This window comes from Ursus americanus, chromosome 16 (genome assembly GCF_024610735.1).
Source record: "Ursus americanus isolate L20-20 chromosome 16, mUrsAme1.1.p, whole genome shotgun sequence".
Lineage (NCBI taxonomy): Eukaryota > Metazoa > Chordata > Mammalia > Carnivora > Ursidae > Ursus > Ursus americanus.
The window spans coordinates 48,351,193-48,364,154 of NC_142142.1; the positions used below are offsets into that span (position 1 = coordinate 48,351,193).

A 12,962-nucleotide genomic window follows, 5' to 3' on the forward strand; every position below is an offset into this window, starting at 1 on the left:
TTTCTACTGCAGTTATTACGCGGATCCTGAAATGAGACTAACAATATAACTTAATTAAAGAAAACAAACCATTTGGATACCTACAAAGACCATTTTAACCTAAGTGTCTCTAAGCACAGTGAAAGAAGCCCAACAAGAAAGCAAAACTAGCTAGTAGTACTATACTAAAATAAACTACTTTCATCATGTTATATAAAATAATTTATTCACTAGTCTGTCTAAATCCTCTTGGATCACCTCACTGTCACCTGCCAATCTACAAACTGAAGAAGGGATTCTATCTGTTTAATTTGCTTCCCACTGTTGATTACATAACACCCCTTCCTCAAAGAATTTCCTGTGAAGCTGACGATCCTAGATGCATAATGAAGAAATGACAAGTAAACTTACTGTATTATACTGTATGCTAATAACATCTGTAAAGTCTTGAGTCAAAATGGAGACTTTAAGTCCCTCAGATAACTAACCTGAGCAGTGGCAAGTGGCTTTAATTATTTCTAAAGTCAGACTCTCTTTCTTACTTTTAGATCATCTTAGGGATCTCCTTAAAGAATGACAGCGGCTGCCTCTGCACAGCAAACAGGATAGGTGAATATAAGATTTTTATAAATGGTTCTGATGTTCCTCCTTCAAAGTAAATAACACCACGGACTGGGAACTCCCAAAAGACTTAGAGCCATTAAGGGCTGGGATTCCTTTCAGTTGGCATCATTCCAGCAGAGGCTCAGTGAGAAATGAAACCTCCTGCAAATCAAATCTGTTGCAATGTTATTTTTTCCAGGGGTTAATTACCTGCTTCTGCTACAAACACTCTCTCTCTCTCTCTCTCAAGTGGAGAAAAGGAGGTGCTGGGAAAACAGATGACATTCTGCTATAAGCCTCCTCCAGAAATATTTAGAATGAAATCAAAACAGGTTTCTGGCTGTCAAATTCCAGATGCACTCCATGAACATCCTCTCCCTCTTGACACCTGTCAGTCCCTAGTACCACGACCCTCAAACTATTAGACAGTAAGAATTTACTGAAGGAAGTCAACTTTCGGACTTGATCTCTCAGAGATACTTAGTGAAATATTTATGGTTGAAATATCCGGAAACTGCTTCAAAATCATCTGGTGGAGAAGCAGGGCAAGGAAACAGATGAACCAAGACTGTCCATGCACTGATAATTACTGAAGCTAATGATAGGAACATGGAGGTTCTTCATATTACTCTCTGTACTTCTGTGTATGTTTGAAATATTCCATCAAAAAAAACTTACACAGATTCAAAACAACCCATCTAACAAGCATTTATTGAGCACTTCCTGTGGTAGACTGTTTTTGGTCCTAAATTTTTACTTTCCCCTTCCCTTTCTTAAGAGGATTATACACCCTTACCCATTATTATGTGACTTGCAATGCCACCTGTGGGAGGAGTATTCATCCCTGGCACACTGACAATGAGCTTGACCATATGACTTGCTTGTGGCCAATGACATGTGAATGATTTATGGACACCATGACTGAGGAGTAGCTGTAAGAGCCCCTGCATGTTTGCATCAGTTTTCCTGCTCTTTCCCTCTGCCATGCAAATGACACATCACAGATAGGGGGCTCCTTCAGCCAGGGTTCCAAATATGCTGCAGCCAATTCACAGCTGACAAGGTGTAAGGTAAGCAAGAAATAAACCAGTGTTGTAAACCACTGAAATTTGAAGCTGCTGTTATGGCAGCACAACCTAGCAGAAACTGACAGATATACCTACGATGGAGTAGACACAAAGAATATTAAAATGATAGGCTGCTATATTTGTAAGGATGTTTTGGAAGGTAGACCAAAAAAACCTAACTATGGTTACCTCTGAGGAGAGTATGAGAAGTGGCAGGTGTATAGGGATAGAGGGAAGATCAGAGGGAGACTTAATTATTACCATTATATATCGTTTGAATTTTCTTGTGTATTTTTTTTGACCTGAACAACATCGTCTGAGTAGTTGAATCATTTGGGCTACTTTATCTTCCTTATACTTCTTCATATTAAAAAAGGAATAAAAATACAATAAAGCCAATAGTAATTACTTAAAAATGAATAAGATCTTCCTACCCTTGAGGAACTCGAAACTTAGTTGACAATGTAGCTTCAAAGAAAGCCTCTTCCCCAAAAATATTCATTGTTAAATTTTTAAGTGGCAAAGGCTACATGCAAACCGCCCAAAAAAATCAGAAGTATGACATTTGCAATTCGATCAGTTTGTTCATCTTAAGGTTCCAGCAAAGCCAATAAAGGGTTTTATATATGGGTGGTACAACCACAGATCTCAAAGGAAATTCTCTAAATTCTGTTATTTCAGTATGCCAGTTAAACTAGTGAAGAAGCATGCTCGAACCATTATGTTTTGTGAAAAAGTCTTAACCATTACTATAGACAAGGTATTACTCCATTTAGTTAACCCATGTAGGGTAAAATTATAAAGAGTTAGAAGGGGGAAAAAAAAAAAGGAAAAAATCCTAACCATGACTTACAGTGATTAAATAACACTTGAATGGTTACAGAAGTCAAGGTCCACAGAGCAACGCTTTACTGCATGAGCATGTTTTTCCTTAAATTTGAGCAATATCTGAACATAGCAGTAACTTGCAAATGTGATTAGGAACATGTCTGCACTATTCATCTTAGGATCTCAAAGCACTTCACAAACATTAATTTAACCCTCATATCACCTGAGAGGTAGATATTATACAACATTATAACCATCTATCCTGCCCCTACAAAATATTTAAATACCCCTTCAGCAGTACTTGCTCTGAGAAGGTCTTGCCCAAACAGCCAATAAAACAGGAAATAAGCTGACGGTGCATGTGCCACCAACAATCTCTGAAAAGATCAGACCTTCACCCACAAGAACCACTTCCTCTGAGTAAACCACAGAGACTGTACAGGGCAAACCACATCATACCAGCTTGTGTCTGGAACACAGGCAGATAACCCATCTAAAAATCTATGTAAGGGTCTAAGCCCCTTCACGAGATTTCCTATATGTATTTAAGTGTGGACATCATCCTCAACTTATGAAAGAGTTATGTCCCAAAAAACTCACTGTAAGTTGAAAATATCCTAAGTTGAAAATGCATTTAGTAGGGGGCGCCTGGGTGGCACAGCGGTTAAGCGTCTGCCTTCGGCTCAGGGCGTAATCCCGGCGTTATGGGATCGAGCCCCACATCGGGCTCCTCCACTATGAGCCTGCTTCTTCCTCTCCCACTCCCCCTGCTTGTGTTCCCTCTCTCGCTGGCTGTCTCTATCTCTGTCAAATAAATAAATAAAATCTTAAAAAAAAAAAAAGAAAGAAAGAAAAAAGAAAATGCATTTAGTACACCTAACCTACTGAACATCATAGCTTAGCCTAGCCTGAGAACACTTACCTTAGCCTACGGTTGGGCAAAATCATCTAACGCAAAACCTATTTCATAATAAAGTGTTGAATATCTCACGTAATTTATTGAATACTGCACTGAAACTAAAAAAACAGAATGATTATATGGGTACAGAATGGTTTTCGGTATATTGGTTGTTTCCCCTCATGACCTGGCTGAGAGCAGCGGGCTTGCTGCTACTGACCAGCGCCAAGAGAGAGTACTGCACTGCATGCCACTAGCCCAGAAAAATATCAGAATTCAAAATCCAAAGTACAGTTACTGAATGCATATCGCCTCTATATTAACTTAAAGTCAAACAACTGCAAGTTGGGAATGACCTGTATTTTGGGAACTTGTTATTCTTCTAGACAAGACACAGCCAACTTCTTTATTACATGATCAATTTAACATATAACTTCTTCAGATGCTGATGAAATCTCCAGTTTTTCAACAATATATATAAAATCTACATTTTCTGAATCCAAAGAAGACATACAAATTCCTCTTTGATCTCCTGAGGGTGTGAACCTAAAATCAGCACTTAAATGAAATATTTGACCAAAACAGTAGTCTCAGAGCAATATCTTTAAATGACTATAATAGGCTTTATAACATTAAAGAAAAAGGAGCGTAACAAGTGGCTAATTAATTGTGAGCATTAACTAAACCAGGTTTTCTTCCATTTCTCTGTGAATTTTTTCGTGAATTGTTACTCATAGTCCCAAGACAGGAAATCTAATTTTTCATTGGCCATTAGATTTGCTTGTCTTTCAACACTGGGAAGCCACCCAGGCCTATCATGTGACTATGATCTCAAAAACCAGGATTCAGCATTTGAATTAGTAAAAGATCCTGTTTTGGTATGAATCTAAACTGTCAGCTGCATTGGTGCATGCTAATTCAGTAAGGCAAACTTAAGTGTATTTCTTCTTTTACTGAAAGTCAACAACGTACGCTTATGCAATTTAGGCAAAGCCTCTGACCTTCAGACCATCATGTGTTACCTCCACAGAATCAAAAAGCTAAAAATTATTCTAAGGCACTACCTTCATGAGGTTCTCTTGGGGTTCAAAGCTGCCTCACAAAATCCTTCATATATGGCTATCGTGGCAGTCCACATATTCTAAGTTGAAAAAGTAAAATGCCCTAACTTTGGCATGTTTCCAAAATTCTAAAGTTTAAGGAAACAAAATCACTAGCAAAATACAAAAGAACAAAGACATCTATTTAAGTAACTTTAAACTAAGTTACTATCAATGGAAAAGGTCTATCAATAAAATATTCAAGAGCTCTATAATCTTTTGTATTTTATAATTTAAATATGCACTTTTTCAATTCTTTTATGGTCTCTTATCATTAGTAATAGTTCTTATAAATACAGTGTCAAAAAAGTAAAATGGTATTTCAATTTTAACAATACCGTATTTCACTGGAAAAATAATGCTAAGTATTACAGGTCACGTTCTTTTCACTCATATGTGGGGGAAAAACAGAAAAAATAAGGTAAAACTCAATAAACAAAAAAAATGGAAAAAGTGACATACAATTTAAGGTGAGACTGAAAAACCACTGCAAAAAATAAAAATAAAAAAAATAACAACTTCCATATGTATTTCACCACATTGCAACAGATACTTTAGAGCTACAATCACATCTCTTCATTTACTTACAAGTTCAGAGATGTTTTATCTTCAATTCTGATTGATTTTCAACCAAGGATGGCTCCTACCACTTACTATTTTTGTTTGCTACCCATTTGCCACATAATTGATAACACCCCTTACATTAGGGGCACTCATCTTTTAAAGAAATGCTTTGTAAAGAAGCCTTTTATAACATGAGTAATTGCTTAGTTGGTTTAGTAATTATGCTGTTTGTATAAATTTATTGTTTTATTTGATCGTGACATCTCCCATATCCATCCTAAAAACTATCTAACATAAAAGTAAATTAAAATGAACTTCAGAATCTCTTTAGCCCTAATTTTGGGCTATGCCTAGAGAAAACTGAAGACCCCCTGATTATATTAAACTGAAGTTGGAACTTGCTGCTCTAGAATATGGGTAAGGATAAAATACAGAATACTACATTTTGTTCTAGGAGCACATCTAAGGAAAAAAATCATTTTGCACTAGGACGGCAATTGGAGAAAAGCTAATAAAACATTAAGAGGGACAGGCTGATTTTTAGACAACCCATCAACAGAACATATAACTAGGCTAAGCAAAGAATAAGGGTGCTGGCTAACTGTCTGAACCATTTAGAGTTGTATAAACACAAAATGGGATGACAGCATTATTTAGCCTGCTACAGCAAGTATATACAAGTAACAGGACAGATTAAAAGTTTGAGCTAAAGATTAGGAAAAACTTCCTGACTACAAGATCTATCAGACTGTTGTTCAGTCTCGTGAGGAAGTGACTCGAGCTTGATCCTCTAGAATAGATAAAGTATTAGAAAACATCCTATAAGAGAAAAATCCAACTCTAACTTGGCCAGATCGGAAAATTACTAAAGGAAAGTAGGACAGAAAAAAATAATACACATAGAAAGACAATAATTTAAAGTAAAAAGTGGGGGACTTGAGAGTCAGAAAATCTAGGTTAAAATCGTGGGTCTGTCCTTTCCAGTTTTATCATCTTCACTAAAACTGTATGAGTTGCCTAACTGTAAATGATGATCTGCCTAATGGGGAGTCAAAACATTGTAATGTTAAAGAATCACACTTCAATAAGATATTGTTACTCAAAAAGGAACAAAATATTTGTAATTTTGCTCATTTTAAAATTTCAGTTCAAATGCCACTATTTTGAAGACTCTTAAATTATTAAAAGGGAAAAGAGAATGTCTTCAAATGAAACTTTAAAACATCATCAAGTTTTAACAAAGGAGACTAAAAGAACTTATGCTCCAGCTCCCTGTTCCTGAACATGTGACATGGTCAATTTCTAGGAGATAAGCAATTGTATGATAAGCAACATTTCTAATAATTTTGTCAGACGACCATGATATAAGAGTCTCTCCAATGACCTCTGGAAGGCCATTAAAATATCCTGCTTTCTGCAACCCATATCAGTTTGGTAGGCAATTCATACCCATTTCTTGATGACTTTCAGAAGAGGCCACCACATATGTTTACTCAAAGATTTTCTGTTTTCTCTGGAATCATTATGCTCCACAGAAAAATATGTAAAATCCACCATTTATGGATTTCATCAATGTTTGCCTCAAATTTCACTTTTTAAACTGAAAATCCAAATTTAGTTTAAAAATCCTGAATGTTAACTCAATGTTATCTACTACATCTTAACAATAAAAATCCACCAAAGTGTTAAGCAGCATTACCAGGTTACCCTATTTTTGCAATGATTCAGATAGATTCCGTTGTCACCTCACCAAATAAATATGAACATCTTATATATGTGCCATTAATCAGAAAGACTACAGCTCTGCACTTTTTTAAAAGTTTACTTCATACTGTGCATGTTGACACATGTAAAAGTGTACAAGTGAATGTACTATTGCATGTCTATATGAATCAGGATTTTATACTGCACTGGAAGAACAGTCCCTACTCTTCATTTTGTATTTATCAAATGACTGACTTTACAAGTAAACGGTACAAATAATTAAAGCTTGCAGATGACTCAGGCAACCTTGAAAATAGCACACATACAGGAGTCGTTTTGTTTTGTTTTTTAATCACAAGCATTATATGGCAATGATGTCAGAAAAAGTAACCTGGACGAAAATGTCAATTACTGCATATATGCATATAAACTCACAGGTTTACACACTCACCAGAAGTTTGCTTAAGTTAAACAAATTTACACCTGAACTCAGTACTAAGAAAATGCCAATATATCAAAAACCTTTTTTTATCTATCGATCAAAACAACAAAATCTGTAAATCCTAGACCAAAGATTCATTTATTTCAAGTAAGACACTTACAACAAAATCCCACCTGTATCGTCCCTGAAAATTCACTGTTCTAGAATCTAGCCTGAAATCATTTAGTGAATCCACTGAAAGAGCATTCTCCCCTCTATCTCTCAGAAGAAATTCCATATGCCATAAGACCCCCAAACTTTCAAGGACAGAAGACAGGCGTCTAAGAGGACTGCAAACGATTAGGATATATTTTAGGACTGAATACAGCAATCGATGCAAACTGAAGAACAGCGATCAGATATTTCTACCACTTTACAAGTGCTGATTCTGAAAGTGGAAAACCATACGTCTCACAGAAGTTACAAAGCAAGACACTATATGGTATTCATAAGCTGCTTAGATTTAAAAAAGAAAAAAAACCCCACTATTCAGATACACTACATAAAAACAGTAGCTACCATGAACATAGTTTGGATTTTAAATTGATGACTACACCTTTTAAAAAGGGGGGAGGGGGTGAGGGGTCTGGAGAGTAGAAGATGAAGAGGAAGAGAAGGAAGTAAATGAATGTGTTAATTTAACTGTAAAATAATAACAGGATATAACAGAGTTCTGAGTATCCACAGTGACCAATCAGAGCCTAAACATAGCTGAATTCCATCCCAGCCCCAGCACGTCCCTAACACAAGAATAAAACCCTTCTTATCTTGTTCAGCCATGTGTCGCCTGCCACAAACTGCAAAACAGAACAACGCCCAAAACCAGCTAGTCTGATTTCAAATGAGGACAGGCAGACTCTGTAGTCAGAAGCACCACAATGAAAGAACTCTAACTCACACAGCTGGCCTGGTGGGTCTGCACACTCTACAAAACAAAGCCATGCCACATACAGTACTTCAAACTTGAAAGGATCTTTAAAAAGCTACACTGGCACTGTTAATTTGCCAATAGCTCTAGAATCAGCAAAATATACCTACAGTACACTGGAGTTAGACAGTGAGGAAAGAGGATGAGGTGGACAGCGCTGAGAAGAAGCTAAGAACTACTCTATACTCATAACTTAGCTAAGGTACCTGGAAAAAATATAACACTAAATGAGCATTTCCAGATTTCACCCCAACATATATTTAAATCAGGGATAACTACTCTCCTAATGAGCAAATGGATGCTTGATACTTACAGAGTAAGATGTGCTTAAAGAAAATATAAGTCACCCAAGAATAAGCTTGTTTAAAAAAAAAAAAAAAACAACCTAGTACAAATTCCTAACACACAAGTATCCATACTGTCTCAGCAATGCATTAAATTAAGCAGCTTTTAAAAGGTTTTCCCCCCGTTTAAAAAAGTATGTAAAATCAGCCAACACCTGAACTAATTCAAGGATATTAATACCCAAACCAATTTGCAGATTCATCTTATACTTAGAATACTCGTATTTCAATCCCTTGTGCCTAGCACAGGGCCTGGCAAAGAACAGACATTCATTGACTGCATGTTTATTGTATATTTATATCTCACCTAACTTATTTAAAAAAACCAAAATTCCAAGATTGTACTTCCAAGATAATAAAAAAAAGGAAGAAAATCTCTGAGAAGCAGAGAGGAAGAAGGTTATTATGTGGGTGCTATCAGGTGATTTTCATGTGCAATAAGCTGGTGACCCTAGGTTCTGTTTCTACAAAGCACCCCTAGTATCACAATAAAACTACCAACACTACATTAGTTCCTAATAAGACTTCTCCTCTAAAGGCTCAACACAGGGGGCAAGAATTGAATGAACCAGGAAAATAAAAATAATTACCCACACACCCATTAAAGTGATTTCTCAGTAACAAAACACCCTGAAAGGAAAAAGAATGGGGATGACCTGAAGAAATTAAGATAAGCATTGCTGCTACTCTTTATGGGTACAATCAGAAAAGTTGAAAACTAAAATGCATTTAAAAAAAATACACAAAGAATATAGTTTAAATATTTAATGGAATCTTTTAGGTGAACATTCACGTGACACTGGAAAGCATCAACAGGAAGAGGAAGTTCTGTTTCTGGAGTAGCTGTTATGGTTTGATAATGGAATTTGGCCCTTTTAAAATCAACAAATGAGTCTGACGATTGGGTGAAATTCTCCTATTAGGAAATTCAACCATTTTCTGCAGGAGCACTATTGTTGTGCTTTTCATCAAAGTGCTTTCTTTGGCCCCCTCATTCAGTTATTTGATCTTTTTTTTTTTTAATGATGTAAAACTTTGAATACTGACTTAAAAAAAAAAAAGGTTGACTGAAACTTGAAACCAGCATACAATGTCATAATGAAATTGAGAAATAAAATAAAGGAATTTACTGTTTAACCTAATATTCCAAAGAATAACCCTTCCATTCAAACCACATAGTCTGGCTCAATTCATCAACCACCAGGAACATAGATAAGTAGTTGAAGGACTCACAAAACTCAACAAATCCACCTGCCATGCTTGTACTACCTAATTCGCTTAGGGTTTGTATCCCTTAAATGCAAATGCTTCTGGAAGATGAAATACTAAAAATGCAGCAATTAAAATCAAGTCCCATGACTTTCCCTTCCCCCTTTTTAGCTCCAGCAAGAGCCTGTGATTTACTTGTAATTTCAACATTCTGGAAAATTATTAGATAATAAACACTACGCAGTTCAATATTCAAAGAAGATCAAGTTCAAAAATCACCATGCAGTGCTCTCAGCAATTCCTAAAATCTAACAGTGTCTAGAGAACTGACAGGGCAGGAAAAAACCGATGATGCACCAATACCCGAGCCGACTTCGGGCACTGACCTTCACCCAAAATGACCTTCCTCTGGTTCCAAGATAATAAGTACAGAATCCCAATGCATGCTACAGACAGAAAAACCACAACCATGGCTTTACCTACCCCTTCGCTGAGAATCTGGAGAAAAGTTTCTCTCCAGAAAAAAGCTACATTTCCAAATTCAATCAACTGGGTAACTTGGCAGCAACCCCAGACTAATTGCAGAGCTCCTAAACAAGCCTCTCTCCTATGCCTGTCAACTTCGCTGGTCAAAGGCAATCGGCAATCACCGACTCTGCTAGGTCAGGCCGCATCCAGGGAAGCCAGGCGCAAGGGGAGCTTCATACCAACCTGTCGGTGATAGTAGACTGTGTGCCACTCATTGGGGCCCTTGGCGAGAGGTCCTCCTTTTATCCAACTTGCATTTTACAGTAACACCTCCACCCCACCCCCAGTGCTCTGGGATCAGGCCCGACTCCGTAAGGGACACAAAAGTCCAACTCAAAACTCCATTCAGTCATCTAGGACGTCCGACTGGAAGGGGTCAAGGAAAGGGGATGTAGGTCGGAGCAAAACAGGTTCTCTCCCAAAACAAACCGAGGAAGTCCGCCAGAAGGCGAGTTAGAGAGCTAGAGCTCAATCCTCGGGAAGGCACAAGGAGAAAACTTCGTCACGGAGGGAAGTCGGCGAGCCGTAGGGAAGGGGCCCGGGAATCCCTCCGGGGCTGGGGCGGGATCAGCTCGGGGCTGGGTGTCGGCTCCTCCTCTGGAGTCTCGGGGGCCTGCGAGTCCCCGCCGCCGCGGGGCCGGCCGCTCTGCTCTCCGCTCTCTATCTGGGGCTGCCGGCCGCTCGTGGCCGCAGTTTCGGCCGCGTCTCGGGCCGTCCCGCGCCAGGCTCGCGCGGCTCCATGTCCCCGGGCCGGGGGACCCCTCTCGTCTTCCTCGCCGCCCCCACCAGGCTCCGAGCGCTGGGACGACCGCGGGCGCCGGGGGAGGGGGTCCCGCAGCCAGAGGTGACAGGAACCTTGTCTCTCAGTGCCGCGGGCTGCTCCCCATCCCTGGGAGGCCCGGACTCTTCCGCAGTCGGCACGGGCGGCGGCGGCGGCTCCTCCCCGACGCGCCGGTAGGCGGCCGTTCCCGCGAGGGGCGGGAGGTTCCCGTCCGGCCCGGCCTCGAAGCACCGGCCCCGGAGGCCGGCGGCGGCGGCAGCGCGGCGGCGGCAACCACTCGGAGCGCGGGGGCCGGCTCGCCGGGTCCTGGGGCCCTCGCGGGAGCGCGCGCGGCGGGCGGAGGAGGCCGCCGGCGGTGGGGGCCGCGCGACGATCGCAGGCGCGCGCACGGGTTCCGGTTCCGGTTCTGTCTTCCCGGCCCCGGCCGCGTCCAGCGCGAGCGAGCTCTTCCCCTCCCCCGCCGACTTTTTTTGGCCTCCTCCCCTCTGACTTCGGGAAGCCGCCTCACCCGGGATCCCTCCGCGGCGCGCGGGGCCGCCCCGCCGCCCTCGCCGTCCGGCCGCCCTCGTCTCCCCCACGCCGCCCCGCGCGCCAGTGCCGCGCGGACGCCTCCGCCGAAGTCCTGGTTTGGGGGAGCGAAAAAGTAGTTCTGCAGGGCGGACGGAGGTGGGAACCGGTAGGCCCCGGGAGTCCCACCCACCAACCCAGCGTCGGCCCCAGGGCTCCGGGAGCGCCGGAGAGCTGTACTTTGGAGTCTGGCTTGTACTAAGTGGGCTTTCCCCGGAGACCGCCAAAGAGCACTCCCCCGGTCGCGAAGCGTCCAGGATGAGAGGCTCTTTGGGAATTACCCGCTCCCCTTGCCCTGGAAACGTTTATTCCTTAATGGAATGTACTTGTTCTTATTTTCTGATAACACGTAAAGACCGCTGGTGACTGATGGAAGCGAAGCCTCAGGTCCAGGTGCCGGGACTCTGTCCCTCTCTACTGCAGCGAACCCCAGCAGAGAGGGTTTGGCCTTGGACGCTCACCTGGGGCACCTGCTGGCCTCATCCCAGGACAGGGGCCGCCGCGCACAAATCTTGGCTGCCAGGGGAAAGTTAGAGGAACGAGGTGTGTAGGGCTGGGGGGGGGAAGAGAGTTTGGGAATTAGAGCCAGGATTTCTTGGTATAATATTGCTTTGAGGCTGCTTCTGCCTTGGCAAAATGAAATGTATGATTTGCCAAATGGAGAAAGCATGGTGCTTTCCACAGCGACTTCACAAGCTTGCTGTGGAGAGAAATGGGAGCAGCAAAGAGTGTATTTATCCAGTCGAAAGCATTGCAGTTCTCTCTGAAGACTTCCCATATATTTTTTTTCCCACCGGGTACATTTAGATATCCATCTAGTTTTATGGTTGCGTAATTCCATAGTGTAGCAATTTAAGTACCACATACAATATAGTTCAATTCTGCCTGCCAGTGTCTCAAGTGGCTGCCCCTTTACCTATTTCAGACTTAATGAGTTTAAACCCGTATCGGTGGGTGAGGGTCCTCAGCCCTTTTGTGGAAATCAAGTAGTAAAGCAAATTTAATAAACAGTGGATGTGGAGAGGGGAAACATTTACCTCTTAACAATGCTGTTTCTAAAAGTCAACCTGCAACAGTTCATGAAAAGATCATTATCCCTGAATAGATGCATGAGCTAAGGCTGACGTTAGAACGGGGTAAAAAAAGGAAAAGATAAACAGAGGCCAAAGATGACTCTTTATTGCTTGATTTTTTTTTTAAGTTCAGGGCACAGCCAGCTAATTTTGTAATGTTTATTTTGGGAAAAAATAGCGGCAGATTAACGTTCCAAACCACTTTCCTAACGATCAGACCAGGATACATCGCCACCTGCTGGTGTACCCTAGCATAATTTTACCCTGAGAACTCTTTTTGTAAATTAAATTGCGTATTTTTTTGCGTA

The 12,962-nt window shown here is 41.0% G+C and overlaps 1 protein-coding gene across 4 annotated transcripts in view; it reads right to left on the minus strand.

The window, feature by feature from the left end:
* Positions 1-10,867, minus strand: part of ARHGEF12 (Rho guanine nucleotide exchange factor 12) — a 153,422-nt gene extending 142,555 nt beyond the window's left edge. For 3 of the 4 annotated variants that reach the window (XM_045797989.2, XM_045797988.2, XM_045797987.2), the window contains exon 1: positions 10,417-10,866. In XM_045797989.2, the coding sequence (XP_045653945.2) occupies positions 10,417-10,448 (32 nt within the window). In that variant the 5' untranslated portion in view covers positions 10,449-10,866. Of the gene's footprint in view, positions 1-10,416 lie in introns of all 4 variants that reach the window. The other variant, XM_045797990.2, reaches the window with a different exon arrangement.
* Positions 10,868-12,962: the final 2,095 nt, after the last annotated feature.